We start from the raw sequence: 17,081 nt of genomic DNA, 5'->3' as shown, positions 1-17,081 counted from the left end.
GCCCCCAGTACACACACAACCATAGCCACAGTGGCCCCCAGTACACACACAACCATAGCCACAGTGGCCCCCAGTACACACACAACCATAGCCACAGTGGCCCCCAGTACACACACAACCATAGCCACAGTGGCCCCCAGTACACACACAACCATAGCCACAGTGGCCCCCAGTACACACACAACCATAGCCACAGTGGCCCCCAGTACACACACAACCATAGCCACAGTGGCCCCCAGTACACACACAACCATAGCCACAGTGGCCCCCAGTACACACACAACCATAGCCAGAGTAGCCTCCATTACTACCCTATGGCTCCATGAGGACATAACTTACATACTACCTTTGTTATGGTGGGACGTAAATGAGAAAAATGTGCACTCTTCAACATGACCCACAGTGACAATAAAAGGAGAATAAAAATGACCTGGGGGGCGGGGGGGGGGGGGGGGGGTCACCTATACATGATTCCATTATTTCATTAGAAGAGGCCCTGACTTGGCTGTGTGATGGTTTGGATCTGGGGCTGTTTCACAGGGCATAACAGCTGGTGGTTGAGCAGTGTGCCTAGTTATGTTACTGTGCTGCTGCCCATTGATCGTCTTGTTAATTAGCCCTTACACATAGCTCTGGTCCAGGGCGTCATTCGCTTGCACACAATAACCGACAGGCAACTCGCTGTTGTTACCGTCAAGCTATGGGCCCAGAGCAACCCTTACCCCCTGCCTAAACTCTGGACTAACTGTTATCCCCATACAAATGCACTCTAACTGGACTGACAAATACTGTTTCAAGATAGCCAGAGTATCAGGCACCTGCATCAACCTGCCTGAAATAACAGAGCAGTGATTACGGACGAACGCGTCCCAAATTACACCTCATTCCTTATGTAGTGCACTATTTAGGGAAAAGGGTGCCATTTGGGACGAAAAAGACATCTGTGTTGTCGGTGTGTCAGGGACCCCCAGGAGCCCAGAAACAGGGAATCCTTTAGCCATTCTTACTCTACATTTGATTTATACCACCTTGTAAATATGTGGGGCTTTCTACAAGGAAACAATTACGAGCACCCAGAACAAAACATATATCACGCACTATGATAACATTGACTCCCTCTATGTAAAGGGATATGTTTCCATCATATCCCATATCGAATGCAGCGGCGCAAGAGGGGAAAAACTCAGTCACATCACTACTTTATAATATTAGAAGCCAAGCCTCCACAAACACATGAACAATACATGAATGAAATGGGATGTGTCTCAAATTTCCTACGCAGTCCACTATAAAAACCTAATAGGGTGCTATTTGGGACGCAGACGTGGTCGGCCTAGTAGTGGGCCACATACTTACCTTCGTTGGACAGCTTGATGAACTTGGAGGGCTTGATGACCTTCCCGTCTAGAGTCCAGGTAATAGTAGCTGGGGGGTCACAGGTCACTTGGCAATGTAGCCTCAGGCAAGCCCCGTCCATCACGCTCATATCACTCAGCTTCTGACTGAACGAAGGCTCCTTTCCAATGTTGTTACTCTTATCAATAATCCCACCTGCCACGCAGTTGATGGCGTTCATCTCCTTCTCAGTGGCAGCAGGGGCTTTCGGTGTTGCTGCTTCTGGAGCAGGGCTCTCCCCATTCTTCTCCAAGCTCGTCTCATTCTTCTTGTTGGCCAGAACCGATCTGAAATCTGTAGGCTCTCCTTTCTCAGTAGGAGCGGTATCTGGTTTCGGGGAGGTGGCGGCGGTGCCCCCTTTTTTCCCCAGGACATCTCTAAAGTCCACCTGCGTGGGAGTGTTGACCTTCCTCTCATCTTCAGACAGTGTCTTGGGCTTGCCCCCTCTAGGCTGGAGCTGGCCCCTGAAGTCCATCTGTTCCGCCGTGATCTCCTTCAGGTCCTCCTCTGAGACGCTCTTGGTGGTGACTTTCCTGCCCAGCACCGTGCGGAAGTCGCGCTGCTCAGCCTCCTGCAGGCGGATCTGGTCCTCGCGGTGCTCCTTGGTCTCCACGCGCCTCTTCAGGAGTCCCCGGGCTGTGCTTGGCTCTTCTGACCCCTGCTGAGGAATGGAGCTGCTGCTTGGTGGTGCTCTGCCTCGCACTGTCCCGTCCACTCCTCCCACACGCTGACAAGGCTCAGGGCTGCAGCAGCACAGAGAGAGCGAGGTGTGGATGAGGAAAAAAAACAGGGGTTGTTTAAAAGCCCTGGCTGGCTCAGCCTCCACTAGTTAATTGGGGGGGGAACCACAACTCAACATGTTACATCAGAGATGACTTCAGTAGCCTTAGAAGGGCATGCACCCTGAACGGGGCCCCAGCCCCCACGCTTTGAACAATGGCACAGCTGGAGGAGGTACTGTAAACTATTTATTTGGTTATATTCAGGGATTAAGCGGATTTGAAACTGGGGTCTGGGGAGGGGGAGAAGGGAAGGCAAAAATAGCCCAGGTTGAGAGACCTCGACAATGAAGCAGTAGGCTAGTTAGTTACATACGTTTGGTGCTCTCCACTGGACACCACTGCACCCTCACTGACCACCAGAGTGGCAACACAACTGCAGTCACCCACTTTGTTCCTAGAAGAGAGGATGAGAAAAGGAATGGAAACCTGGGGAAGGGGAGTGTTTTCATTGGCTGTTACTGGTCCTTCCAGAACAAATCCCTCTAAAAAAGGGACAGCATCAAGAAGAGGGCTTGCGTCTCAGTGATGGCAGTTTTAGATGACCTTAACGTGACTTTTCAACATGTAACCCTAACCCCATGCATTATAATAACCAATCAAAGCACAACAAAACATATGTAAAGTGAAACATTCAAATGTTCCATATGATGTCAGAGGTAGACAAGTAGTAGCATCTTATAGTACGTTATACTGTAAATGACATTGTTACTGTGTTCCAACCAAAACAGCCCCTTCTCCAGACTACAGAAGTGAGTAATCTACTGTATAAGGAGTCCTCCACTCCACTAGGTCCCAAATGGCACCCTATTCCCTATGAAGTGCATCCCTGGTCATCTAGTCAAAAGTAGTGCACTTCATAGGGAATAGGGTGCCATTTGGGATGTAGAAGCCTACCTCAGGCTGATCTCGTAGTCCCCGGCGTGGTGGGACCGGACTCGTCTAATGAGCAGGGATACCACATCCTCCTTCTGCAGTATCTCATAGTCCGGGTCAGTGGTCACCACCTGGCCCTGCTTCATCCAGCTCCACTGGGGGAAGGGGTCCCCAGCGATGGCACAGGACAGCAGGACATTCTGGCCCAGGTAGGCGGTGGTGGGCTTGAGCTTTGTGATGAACCAGGGCTGGACCCCGTCCTGGGGCTCTGGAAGACAGACATGGATATGAATTTTGTAAACCTAGGCATAAACTACATCTGCTACAGTTTAATACATACAATTTCACCTGACACACCGAGCTATCTCAAGTGAAGTTAGCTAGGCTGCTAGCCTACCTTGTACAGTGAGTGAGACCTCAGTGCGAACCTCCCCTACTTTGTTCCATGCCTCACAGGTGTATTTCCCAGTGTCCTCAGGGAAGACTTCCTGGATGAACAGACTGCATTGGTTCCCCTTCCGCTCAAAGTGGAAGTCCTCCGACTCCTGGATCTCCTTCCCATTGTGGAGCCACACAATCTCTGGATGAGGATTCCCTAAGACCATAAAAGGTCACATTAAATTCTCGTGTTTCATGTCCACATCATTTCAAAGTGTCTAAAATGGATTGTGTAGATCAATAGTGACTAAGATGATTTGGACCAGGGTTGAGGTAAATTCAGAATGGAGTTGCGAGTTAGTCTATCATTCCAATTCAATTGGCCACACACCACAGGAAGCAGAATTGGAACTAAAAGTATAATTTAATTCAATGAAATTATGGCATTGTTTATTTTAACACTTTTTTTCTGGTTCATATAGAGTCAATGAATCAAAGACCAGCCCAGCTACTATCAATTATTGCCTATGGGAGAGCCACCCCTTTAAAAGGAAAGATTCACCCATTTTGAATGTTAGATCGTATTTGTGCATCTCAGAGCGATGTTCTATCAATTCCCAGGATCATTTCCCGGCTGTATTTCTGCCTGCTTGAACGCCGAATAGCTCAGATACACATGAAAACACCCATGGAAATCGATAGAACATCACTCAAAGATGCAGAAATACAATATAACATTCAAAATGGATGATTCCTTACTTAGTAGATCTGAACTCTGACAACAACAAAAAACGATGATAAATGGCCTTTATGGGATGTCTTCATTTATCCACCATCTTTGACCTTACATCTCAAAGCAAAAACTCAAACAAAATACTGTTCAATATTGAGTTATAATCAAACTAATATTTGAAATGGTATCTTTTCTTTATTACAAACTGGATGGTTCAAGCCCTGAATTCTGATTGGCTGACAGCCATGGTACTGTATATCAGACCGTATACCACGGGTATGACAAAAAATGTATTTGTACTTTTCTAATTATGTTGGTAACTAGTTTATAATAGCAATAAGGCACCTCGGGGGTTTGTGATATGGACAATATACCACGGCTAAAGGCTGTGTCCAGGCAGTCCGTGTTGCATCATGCGTAAGAACAGCCCGTAACCGGGGTATATTGGCCATATACCACACCCCTCGGGCCTTATTGATTAAGTAAGAGGTGGGAGATGCTTTTGGCAAAAATATTTACCAAAAGAATGAGACTTACGTTTCATATGTTATTCGAATTTCTTTGAATTGGTTCTACTTCCTCTAATTCAAATTCACATTTCAATTAATGGATTGAATTCTAAAATTAAGAATTGACCCCAACCCTGATTTTGATAGGAAACACAAAAAATACTAATATGGAATATTGACTTGCATTGGTTTTTGGACAAAAATGCAAAAAAGTAAGCATTTGGAGACAGTGGACAGGTAAACAAAACCAAAGCATGGATTTCAGTCTCACCTTGTCCACAGACAGCTTACTGAGTAAGGAAACTAAAATCATTTTCTAACTTTGGGTGAACTATGACTTTAAATTGTGCCCTATAGTAACAGGCCGTTATGACGGGTTGTATTACATAACACATTCAATGATATACAATTGTCTGGCATAATTGTATGCGTTTTTCACATAGGCATGATCAAAATAAAATGCATGTGCTTTAATGCTATCATAAATCTTCATAAGAAAATATAGCAAGAGACCCTCCTGCTCCATCACCATTTACATTAAAAAGACTAGGTCTAGAATAATCTAAATCATACAACGTATTACTAGCGACTCCTCCCCCATGCAAACAACCTCGGTAGGATAATGAAGATTACGTAATAATAATAATAATAATAATGTGATAATAGTCAGAGTCAATCCATCCCCTCAGGTCACACATTGGAAGGAAATGGAAATGCAGAAAACACCCGAAAACCAAACAAGTATCTCTGGGGGGCCAAGCAGGAAATACCAGCGTCTAAAGCAAACAGTCGCTGAAAACACACACGCTGACTTTTCCATTCTGATTAATGGGAATGAGGGCTAAAATGAGACACCCACCAGGGTTGTATTCATTGGGGTGCACCACAGCAAAAATGTTTTTCAAAGTAAAGCGGTTATTTTTTAACAGAGGGGGAAAACTTCTTATTGGACTTGTCCAGGTAGTCCCTCTCCTGTTTGTCTGTTTTCTTCCGTTTGGTGCCTAATGAATACGACCCGAGAGGCCTTCTCTTACCAGTGACCTCCACGGTCATGATGACTTGGCTACCGTCCATGACTTTTAGATCCTTCAGACCTCTGAGAAACACAGGGGCCGATGGCTTCTTGGTGTCGACTGCATTTGGAGGGTCCGTCCTCTTGGCACTTTTCTTAGCTGAAAAGTAACATTTGCAGGGTTACTTTTTACAGAACAGGAACATGAGTAATTCATTGAACAGCATACTAAGCCAAGAGAACCAAACGACAGTTAACTTTCCCCCAGTTGACGGTCATCGTGAGCGAGCTGGGCCTACTCTAACAGTCAAAAGGCTTAAAACAACAGATAAAAAAATGACTTCATTTATTTTAAAACTGCAGAGCAAGTAAAAACCATTAGCAGCAAAAACGTCGCCTTGCTTGGAGGACTCTCCAAACACTTCTGACACAGGTTAAAAAGACATTCATTCATTAGCTAACATCATGTGCGCCTGTGTCAGTCCGCCAGTGTGAAATTAAACAACCAACAACGAGACAATTAGCAGTTGGGTGTGTGCAAACACCAATCAGCGCAGGCTATTGGGAGTTTGTCCTTCTGTTCATTTTTCATTCCAGTCAAAGACATAACATTACTTGCTTCACAGATAAATATGCTATATTAAGAGAGTCTACTCCAAGTGAAGGTCTTTCCTTCACAGTCATGTAAATAAATACCTCAACATGGATTCCTGGAGTACTATATATAGAGGCTGGAGTGGATCTCTTAAAATACATCCCAAATGGCACCCCATATAGTGGACTACTTATGACCATAGCCCATGGTCAAAAGTAGTAGACTATATAGGGAGCCATTTGGGACACAGTCATGGCGATTTAGAAAAACAATGAGGAACATGCTGATGTTAACAAACTCCCTGTGCGTCTCTTGGGAGTCTCTGCTCGTTCAGAAAAAGATAACCTTCTGGGAGAGAGCAACAGCTCTCCTACATCAGGAAATGAGCTGTCTGGCAGTCTACCGCAGGATATCTGAAACCTAAAATACTGAAGAACCCATACCAAAGAATCTGTGGAAAACTGTTTATGTTCTTAATGACATTGGCAGCCAAGCATATATAGGTGCTGCAGCAGCAGCAGCCACTGTCTGAACACTTCCAGAAGCTATGGAGCAGAACGTCACGAGTACACCTGATCCGCATATGGACTTGCCATCTGGAGCACAAAGCAATGCTATAAAATATGGTGGATAAATTAACTTGGGCAGTTACCATTGGAAAAAAATGGTCACGGTTCTGGTCTGTGTAATAAAATAAAATAAGGGAGTAGGGTGTCTTGCTTTCTCTACCATCTCTGATGGGGTCTGCATCCCAAATGGGACCGTTTTTTCCTATTTAGTGCACTATAGAGGGCACTACCTTTGACCAGAGCGCTATGGGCCCTTTTAAAAAGTACTGTACTACATAGGGAATAGGGTGCCATTTGGAATTCAGCCATGAATACTAGACACATCCTGAACATTACCAGCATGTACTGTGTTTGGTTCTACGTAGGCAGCTCCCAATATTGTGATGTTCTTGGCAAACATGCAAGGAACATTCCCTGAATATGCAAACACTGGAATAATCTCCTTAAAGACGACCACAGAGACGATGTTCCTGCCAAGGTCTTTGAGAGTCCAAAATCAAATTACTTGACTCACCATTACACTTTAGTCCATTGAAAAGGTAGACTCAGCTAAATTACGTTGCAACGAACAGCACGGCAGATATTAAGATGAGCGAGACTCAAGACTTCGCTCTAACACAGTCATACACAGTATCTGCGCATGTGCATGGGTTCGCTTCATGCTGTTACTGTGGTAGTCTGGGCACCAAAACAGGCCAGCCTCGCTGTGAGAGAGAGAACAAGGGAGAACGAGAGACCAACGGGAACTTTTTGGCCCTCGCTCCTTGATTCATGCACACCATGTATGGTGTTTGGTTCTACGTAGTCAACGCCCCCCCCCCCCCAAGTTCATAAATCGAAATGGTTCTAACCCTGTGGACGTCAGGACCCAACAGACAGAGGCAGGCTTGTCATAAACACAGCCCACTGTCTGTATGCGTATCCAGCATGCCAGAGGGAGATCCAAGGCATCTCCAGCATGTTTCCATCAGCACTGTTGCTTAAACAGCCCTGCTTCACTGCTGCCTCAGCCAGCATTCCAAATGGCACCATATTCTCTTTATCGTGCACTACCTTTGACCAGTGGTGTAAAGTACTTAAGTAGTACTTCCAAGTATTTTTACTTAAGTAGTTTTTTGGGGTATCTGTCCTTTACCATTTCAATTTGACAACTTTTACTTCACTACATTCCTTAAGAAAATGTTGTACTTTTTACTCCATACATTTTCCTTGACACCCAAAAGTACTAGGATAGGATAAAGTAATCCTTCTAACCGCCCCCCCCCTTTAAAAGATTGATGCACTATTATAAAGTGGTTGTTCCACTGGATATCATAAGGTGAATGCACCAATTTGTAAGTCGCTCTGGATAAGAGCGTCTGCTAAATGACTTAAATGTAAATGTACTCGTTACATTTTGAATGCTTAGCAGGACAGGAAAATAGTCAATTTCACGCACTTATCAACCAAACATCCCTGGTCATTCCTACTGCCTCTGATCTGGCGGACTCACTAAACACACTTGCTTTGGTCGTAAATTATGTTTGAATGTTGGAGTGTGCCCCTGGGAAAATGGTATTTCAAATGTTTACCCCAGCGAAACAAATAGCTGAACCTCAACCTTGAAGCCCAGTGTGTGCTGGTAGACAAGGATTTCATCCCAAATGGTACCCAATTGCTTACATGGTGCGCTGCTTTTAATCAGGGCCATGGTCAAAAGTAGTGCACTACTTAAGGAAATAGGGTGCCATTTGGGACAAAGACAAAATGCATGCTGAAACAGAGAGAGCAGATGTTTCCTTAAATGCTACATCGGAGCCCTAAATAGCTATTATCTTAGAGTAGCACTACTTCAAAAGAGGCTCAAAGTACTCACAAGAGAGACATTTCAGGGCTTCAGCAAACAGTCAAATACTCATTCTGAAACAAATAAGCTTTTTCCCCCATCTCATGAATTGAGCGCATTCTCAATTTAGCCAAAACAAAACGCGTGTTTAGATTTTCAAAAACCCACTTATCAAAATAACATATTCATTGGTCATTCCCCTAATTTTAGCACTGCAGACTTTTCAAAGCCAAAGTCATAAAATGTGAATATATTACAAACTATAGGGCTTCGGGGACTAATAGCGGAACTACAAAAGTACAAGTAATAAGCATCATATTGAGAAATAATGACATGCCTATTATGTGCTCTATTGGGGTAGTCCTCTGGGAAATATCTGATACATCAATCACAGATTAAATGTGTCTTCTCAAAGATGCAAAGGATAAAGAAACACATCTGGGGCTGGATGTATCAAGCGTCTCAGAGTAGGGGTGCTGATCTAGATCAGTTTAGCCTTTTAGATGACAATGAATAAGATTACATGGACAGAGGGGAGCTGATACTAGCACTCCTACTCTGAGGTAGCGTTTACACAGGCAATCCAATTCTGATCTTTTGCCCAATTATGGGCAAAAGATCTGATTGGTTAAAAGACCAATTAGTGAAAAACAAATATCAGAATTAGGCTGCCTGTGTAAACGCGCCTGAGAAATTTGATACATATGGCCTCTGTAGAGGCTCCCAGGCCCACCTTTGATGAGGACTTTGGCAGTACACACGGCTCTCCCATGGATGTTCTCAGCGACACAGGTGTACTGGCCCTCGTCCTCTGGCAGGGCACCCTGGACTGTGAGTTGGGCCAGGCCATTCTCAAAGGAAGAGTGGGCGTACGGCATGGGCTTGTCTGATGGGGAAAGAGAGAGGAAAATATGTCACACTTGAAGAACACCTAAACACAATCCACTCCCAGCTAAAATAGTTTCTCTTACACAGAGCAGGGTACACTCTTTTGCTGTCATGGTAAAGCAGGGCCGTATTGGGGAGAGGATCATGAAAGAAAGGTCATTAGAAATTAAGACGTTTACCATGCAGGACATGTTGTGTAAATCCATTTTCATATCAAATCAAGGGACTAAGAGAGTGTATTCCTTCAAATCAATTCTGAATGGTCAAGTTTTGTATACAGGTGTAGCATAACAGTGAAGTGCTCGCTTACTTCCCAACAATGCAAAAATTACACTACCGTTCAAAAGTTTGGGGTCACTTAGAAATGTCCTTGTTTTTGAAAGAATAGCACATTTTTTGTCCAATAAAATAACATCAAATTGATCAGAAATACAGTGTAGACATTGTTAATGTTGTAAATGACTATTGTAGTTGGAAACGGCTGACTTTTAATGGAATATCTACATAGGCGTACAAGGGTCCATTATCAGCAACCATCACTCACTCCTGTGTTCCAATGGCACGTTGTGTTAGCTAATATAAAGTATATCATTTTAAAAGGCTAATTGATCATTAAAATACCCTTTTGCAATTATGTTAGCACAGCTGAAAACTGTGGAGCTGATTAAAGAAGCAATACAACTGGCCTTCTTTAGACTAGTTGAGTATCTGGAGTCAGCATTTGTATGTTCGATTACAGGCTCAAAATGGCCAGAAACAAAGACCTTCCTTCTGAAACTTGTCAGTCTATTCTTGTTCTGAGAAATGAAGGCCATTTCATGCGAGAAAAATTCCAAGAAACTTAAGATCTCGTACAACACTGTGTACTACTTCATTGCAGCAATTCAACCATGAAGGCCTGATTCACTCAGTCCCATCTGATGTTGAGATTTGTCTTACCTGAACTCTGAATTTGGGCTGCAATTTCTGAGGCTGGTAACTCTATTGAACTTATCCTCTGCAGCAGAGGTGACTCTGGGTCTTCCTTTCCTGTGGCGGTACTCATGAGAGCCAGTTTCATCATATTGCTTGATGGTTTTTGCGACAAGACTTGAAGAAACTTTCAAAGTTCTTGACATTTTCCGGATTGACTGACCTTCATGTCTTAAAGTAATGGACTGTCATTTCTCTTTGATTATTTGAGCTGCTCTTGCCATAATATGCACTTGGTCTTTTACCAAATAGGGCCATATTCTGTATACCACCCCTACCTTGTCACAACACAACTGATTAGCTCAAACACATTAAGCAAGGAAATTCCACAAATTAACTTTTAACAAGGCACACCTGTTAATTGAAATGCATTCCAGTTGACTACCTCATGAAGCTGGTTGAGAGAGTGACATGAGTGTGCAAAGCTGTCATCAAGGCAAAGGGTGGCTACTTTGAAGAATCTCAAAACATATTGATTTGTTTAACACTTTTTTGGTTACTACATGATTCCATATGTGTCATTTCAAAGTTTTGATGTCCACTATTATTCTACAATGTAGAAAATAGTAAAAATAAAGAAAAACCCTGAAATGAGTAGATGTGTCCAAACTTTTGACCGGTACTGTAAATATAGAAAAACATTAACAAGGAATAAAACACAATGAGCAATGACAGCTTGGCTATATACATGGGTACCAGTACCGAGTCAATGTGCAGGGGTATGGGGAAATTGAGGTAGATATGTAGGGGTAAAGTGACAGGATACATAAGACAGTAGCAGCAGCATATGTGGAAGTGTGGCAATTATAACACACACACACACACACACTATAGTCCAGTGTGTGCGCATAGAGTCAAAAAGATTTAGTTCAAAAAGTTCACATGCCAAATCTTTTCAGCCTCCTGAGGGGGAAAGAGTTGTTGTTGTGCCCTCTTCACTACTGTGTTGGTGTGTTTGGACCATGATAGGTCCTTAGCGATGTGAACACCGAGGAACTTGAAGCTCTCGACGCGCTCCTCTACAGCTGCTCAACGCATGCTCCGAGCATGTGTCTTGGTAATCTGTCTGGCCCTCTGAAAAGGTCTTACATCAGCTACGGAGAGAGTGATCACAGTCATCCGGAACAGCTGGTGCTCTCACGCAAGTGTTGCTTGCCTTGAAGCAAGCATAGAAGGCATTTAGCTCAACTGGTAGGCCCACGTCACTGAGCAGCTCTCGACTGGGATTCCCTTTGTAATCTGTGACAGTTTGCAAGCCCTGCCCCATCCGATGAGCGTCAGAGCCGGTGTAGTAGGACTTGATATTAGTCCTGTATTGACACTTTGCCTGTTTGTTGGAGGTTGTAGCAGGATTACTTATAAGCGTCCAGATGAGTGTCCTGCTTATGAAAGCAGCAACAATAGCCTTTACCTCAGTGCGGATGTGACCTGTAATCTATGGCTTCAGGTTGGGATATGTACGTACTGTCACTGTGGGGACGACATCGTCAATGCACTTTTTAATTAAGCCTGTGACTCATGTGGTAAACTCCTCAATGCCATCGGATGAATCCCGTAACATATTCCAATCTGTGCCAGCGAAACAGTCCAATAGCTTAGCATCCGCTTCATCTGACCACTTTCGTATTGAGCGCAGCACTGGTACTTCCTGTTTGAGTTTTTGCTTGTAAGCAGCAATCAGGAAGATGGCATTATGGTCAGATTTGACAAATGTAGGGCAAGGGAATGCTTTGTTTGTGTGTGGAGTAAAGGTGATCTAGTATCTTTTTTCCCCCTCTAGTTGCACAGGTTACATGCTGGTAGAAATGAGGTAAAACAGATTTCAGTTTTCCTGCATTAAATTCAGCAGCCACTAGGAGCACCGCATCTGGATGAGCATTTTATTGTTTGCTTATGGCCCTATACAGCTCGCTGAGTGCGGTCTTAGTGCCAGCATCGGTTTGTGGTGGTAATTAAACAGCTACAAAAAATATAGACTCTTGGTAAATAGTATGGTCTACAGCTCATCATGAGGTATAACTCAGGCGAGCAGAACCTTGAGACGTCCTTAATATTAGAGCTTGTGCACCAGTCTTTGTTCACAAACAGACAAACCCCACCCCTAAGGATCTTACCAGATGCTGCTATTCTGTCCTGTCCATGCATGTCTTTGTTCAGCCATTACTCCGATAAAGCATAGTATTTTACAGTTCTTAATGTTCCGTTGACGTTCATTCATATTAAGCAAACATAAGCTTGCTGTAAAATCGCTCATAAAAACGAATAGATATGCAGAGGCATAAAAAGACAACACCTCACGGAGGTAAATGCTGATACAACGGCAAAAGATCTTTCTTTATCATACAGTGCGCCTTCAGAAAGTGTTCACACCCCTTGACCTTTTCCACATTTGATTGTGTTACAGCCTGAATTTAAAATAGATTAAATTGAGATTGTGACACTGGCCTATGCACACACACACACACAAAATAACCCATAATGTCAAAGTAGAATTATGTTTTTAGAATTATTTACAAATAAATTTAAAAAAATGAAAAGCTGGAATGCCTTGAGTCCATAAGAATTCAACCCCTTTGTAATGGCAAGCCTAAATAAGTGCAAAAATGTGTTTGACAAGTTACAAAACATAATAATCAATACCAATAAGTGTTTAACGTGATTTTTGAATGAGTACCTCATCTCTGTTCCCCACACATACAATTGTCCCTCAGTCGAGCAGTGAATTTCAAATACAACCACGAAGACCAAGGAGGTTTTCCAATGCCTCGCAAAGAAGGGCACATATAGGTAGATGGGTAAAAATACAGAAAGCAGACATTCATATTCAAAGATACTAATTAGACTTTGGATGGTGTATCAATACATCCAGTCGATACAAAGATCTGGCTTCCTTCCTCTCCGGCAACTGTCTTATGGATTTCACCATGAGGCCAATGATGACTTTAAAACAGAGTTTAATGGCTGTGATAGGAGAAAATAGAGGATGGATCAACAACATTGTAGTTACTCCACAATACTAACATAAATGACAGAGTGCAAACAGGATTCTTTTCAACAAGGCACTAAAGTAACACTGCAAAATATTTGGAAAAGCAATTAACTTTTTGTCCTGAATACAAATTGGAGAAAATCATATACAAAACATTGAGTAGCACTCTCCATTTTTTCAAGCATAGTGGTGGCTACACCATCTTATGGGTATGCATGTAATCCTTAAGGACAGGGGAGTTTTTCAGGATAAAAAAAATAAATGGAATGGAGCTAAGCACAGGCAAAATCCTAGAGGAAAACCTGGTCAGTCTTGCTTTTCACCAGACACGGAGACAAATTCACCTTTCAGCCAGACAAGTCCAAATATACACTGGAGTTGCTTACCAAGACGACATTGAATGTTCCTAAGTGGCCTAGTTAAAGTTGACTTAAAATCAGCTTGAAAATCTATGGCAACATCTTGAAAATGGCTGTCTTGACCCTGCTTGAAGAATTTTTGAAAGAATAATGAGCAAATATTTTACAATCCAGGTGGGCAAAGCTCATAGAGACATACCCAAAAAGAGACTCACAGCCAAAGGTGATTCTAACATGTATTGACTCAGGGGTATGAATACTTATGTAAATTAGATATTTCTGTATTTCACTTGTAATAAATTTGAATACTTTTCTAAAAATATGTTTTCACTTTGTCATTATGGGGTATTGTGTGTAGATGGATGAGAAAAATATTTAATCATTTTTTATTTAGGCTTTAACAACAAAATGTGGGATAAGTCAAGGGGTATGAATACTTTCTGAAGGCACTATGTATTAATCTTTCCTCACAGGCCTACGTTTCACAGTCGGGAAGCTAGCGAGCTCTGTGTTGAATTTAACCTGGATGAGTTGTGATGCTCTGCCACCAACAATTATAAAATGGCTCCCGCGCCCAGTGCTGGACAACCCGATCCCAAGAAAGGCATTCACTTTGAAATCCAGGGGAGCCTGTTGGTAGCTATTTCAGAATCGGCCTGCACAAGTCCGAGTCTCGGAAAGAGAGAATCTCAGATGTCTGCTTAGGGAGCACAAACACTTGCCAAGTCTGTCTGGGTGTAATACTTCAGGAGGGTTTCAGGAAGGAGGGATGCATGTTTTTCCTTTATATGGTTCCTAGGCTTCATATTTGTTTAATGGCTGTGGGTGTATTTTCCAGCGGTAGGAACAGAAGAGAACAGAGGGTTGTGAATGGGTTGGTACTGGGATCCCTACACAGTTGCTGGGAACAGGACTATTTCGCTTCCCTGAGTTGACTATGATGCCATTAACTGTCTATCCGTCTTCAAGAGGCTAGAGGATAACATCAACAGCTCATGCACACACAGCTCAAACCTGGAGCACTAAGAGAAGCGGACCTTTGGAAACTATGAGTACATCCCTAATGAAACCCTATATAGTGCAATACTTCTGACCAGGGTATATAGGGGTCTGGTCAAAAGTACTATACTATGAAGGGATTAGGATGCCATTTAGGACTGAGACTGTGAGATCCTTCTCTAAAACAAGTCAATTCAATTAGTGTTTAAAGATCAAGATGTTTTCTGAAGAGGATAATTCAACTCAAGAACACATTTGGCCCCCGAAGCACAAAACATAAACAATTACTGGCCTAGACTCACCCCTATAAGTTTACAAACAAGTTCAGGGGCCAAACTTTTGACCGGTAATGCAAGTTAGAGTTGAGAACTGAATCCCTATGTTGAGAGTCAAGTGATGGACACAGATAAAACCGAACTTCAATAGAATATGATGCATTTGAATTAAATACAGAAGTATAAAAATAACCCAGCTACAATACAGAAAATAGTGTTAACTGCAAGGTTATTAAAGTACACAAAAACTAAAATAAAAAAACGTAATTGCAAAAAACTATTTAGGAAACTGAAATAAAATTAAGAAAAACAAACTATACTGAACAAAAATAAACATGCAAATATTTTACTGAGTTACAGTTTATAAGGAAATCAGTCAATTAAAATCAATTCATTAGGCCCTAATCTATGGATTTCACATGACTGGGAATACAGATAGGCATCTGTTGGTCACATATACCTTTTAAAAAAAAGTATGAGCGTGGATCACACAACCAGTCAGTTATGGTATGATCATCATTTGCCTCATGCAGAGCGACATTTCCTTCGCATAGAGTTGATCAGGCTGTTGATTGTGGCCTGTGGAATGTTTTCACACTTCTCTTCAATGGCTGTGCGAAGTTGCTGGATATTGGCGGGAACTGGAACACACGTCAATCCAGAGCATCACAAACATGCATAATGGGTGACATGTCTGGTAAGTATTAAAGCCATGGCAGAACTGGGACATTTTTAGCTTCCAGGAATTGTGTACAGATCCTTGCAACATGGGGCCGTTCATTATCACGCTGAATCATGAGGTGATGGTGGCAGATGAATGGCACAACAATGGGCCTCAAGAACTCATCACGGTATCTCTGTGCATTCAAATTGTCATTGATAAAATTCAATTGTGTTCGTTGTCTGTAGTTTATGCCTGCCCATACCCCCACTGCCACCATGGGGCACTCTGTTCACAACGTGGACATCAGCAAACCGCTCGCCCTGTCACAAAGCAATACACATGGTCTATGGTTATGAGGCTGATTGGACACTGCCAAATTCTCTAAAACGACATTGAGGCAGCTTATGGTAGAGACATGAACATTACATTCTCTGGCAACAGCTCTAGTGGACATTCTTGCAGACAGCATGCCAATTGCACATGCCCTCAGAACTTGAGACATCTGTGGCATTGTGTTGTGACAAAACTGCACATTTTAGAGTAGCCTTTTATTGTCCCCAGCACAAGGTGCACCTGTGTAATGATCATGCTGTTTAATCAGTTTCTTGATATGCTATACCTGTCAAGGGGATGGATTATCTTGGCAAAGGAGAAATGCTTCCTAACACTAATAATGCTAGAGAAATAAGCTTTTTGTGCATATGGAAAATGTCTGGGATCTTTTATTTCAGCTCATGAAACGAACACTTTACATGCGTTTTTATTTATGTTCAGTGTATATCCCCCTGATTCCAAACAGGAAGTACCAGTGACACTCCTAAAAAGTTAGGAGCTATCTAATCAATGAAAGATAGTTGTAGCCTAAGAGCCAAGAGGTAGGCTGCTACTTAATATTCTTAATGGTTTTTGTAATTTGTAACTGTAGGATGAGAAAGCGCAGCTTAAATAGCTTCTTCCGGTTTTATGCAGTCAAGACAGGTACTTCGCAATCATAATTGATGATAAATAACCTAGCTATGGCAGCTATTAGTCTACTATAGCGCGAGTCAGCTTGGTTGGTTAGTTGCTGCCTCTTGTCTCTCCCTCCTCCTCCGTGTCACTTGCTCACAGTACGGCCCCTCACCCACCTGCTAGAGCAGCACCTCTCCCCCTCTCGCGCTTTATCAGTTCTGGTTAACAAAGTAGCTTAAAAAAAATGTACTCATCTGTTGCTTCCCTCACCTCGGATCGGGTCTGGATCTGACCAGGTAGATACGGAATGGGT

General features: G+C 42.8%; 1 protein-coding gene across 4 annotated transcripts in view; it reads right to left on the bottom strand.

The window, feature by feature from the left end:
* The window catches only part of LOC106581830 (myosin light chain kinase, smooth muscle), an 88,943-nt gene that overhangs the window by 30,218 nt on the left and 41,644 nt on the right, over window positions 1–17,081 (bottom strand). For all 4 annotated transcript variants that reach the window (XM_014164225.3, XM_014164223.3, XM_014164224.3 and 1 more), the window contains 6 exons: window positions 9,405–9,557; window positions 5,705–5,842; window positions 3,448–3,645; window positions 3,072–3,318; window positions 2,491–2,571; window positions 1,357–2,138 (listed from right to left, as the gene is read on the bottom strand). In XM_014164225.3, coding sequence (XP_014019700.3) covers window positions 1,357–2,138; window positions 2,491–2,571; window positions 3,072–3,318; window positions 3,448–3,645; window positions 5,705–5,842; window positions 9,405–9,557 — 1,599 coding nt within the window. The remainder of the gene's footprint in view (window positions 1–1,356; window positions 2,139–2,490; window positions 2,572–3,071; window positions 3,319–3,447; window positions 3,646–5,704; window positions 5,843–9,404; window positions 9,558–17,081) is intronic.

This window comes from Salmo salar, chromosome 21 (genome assembly GCF_965601325.2).
Source record: "Salmo salar chromosome 21, fSalSal1, whole genome shotgun sequence".
In the NCBI taxonomy this organism is placed as follows: domain Eukaryota; kingdom Metazoa; phylum Chordata; class Actinopteri; order Salmoniformes; family Salmonidae; genus Salmo; species Salmo salar.
This window is presented reverse-complemented; position numbering and strand designations above follow the sequence as displayed.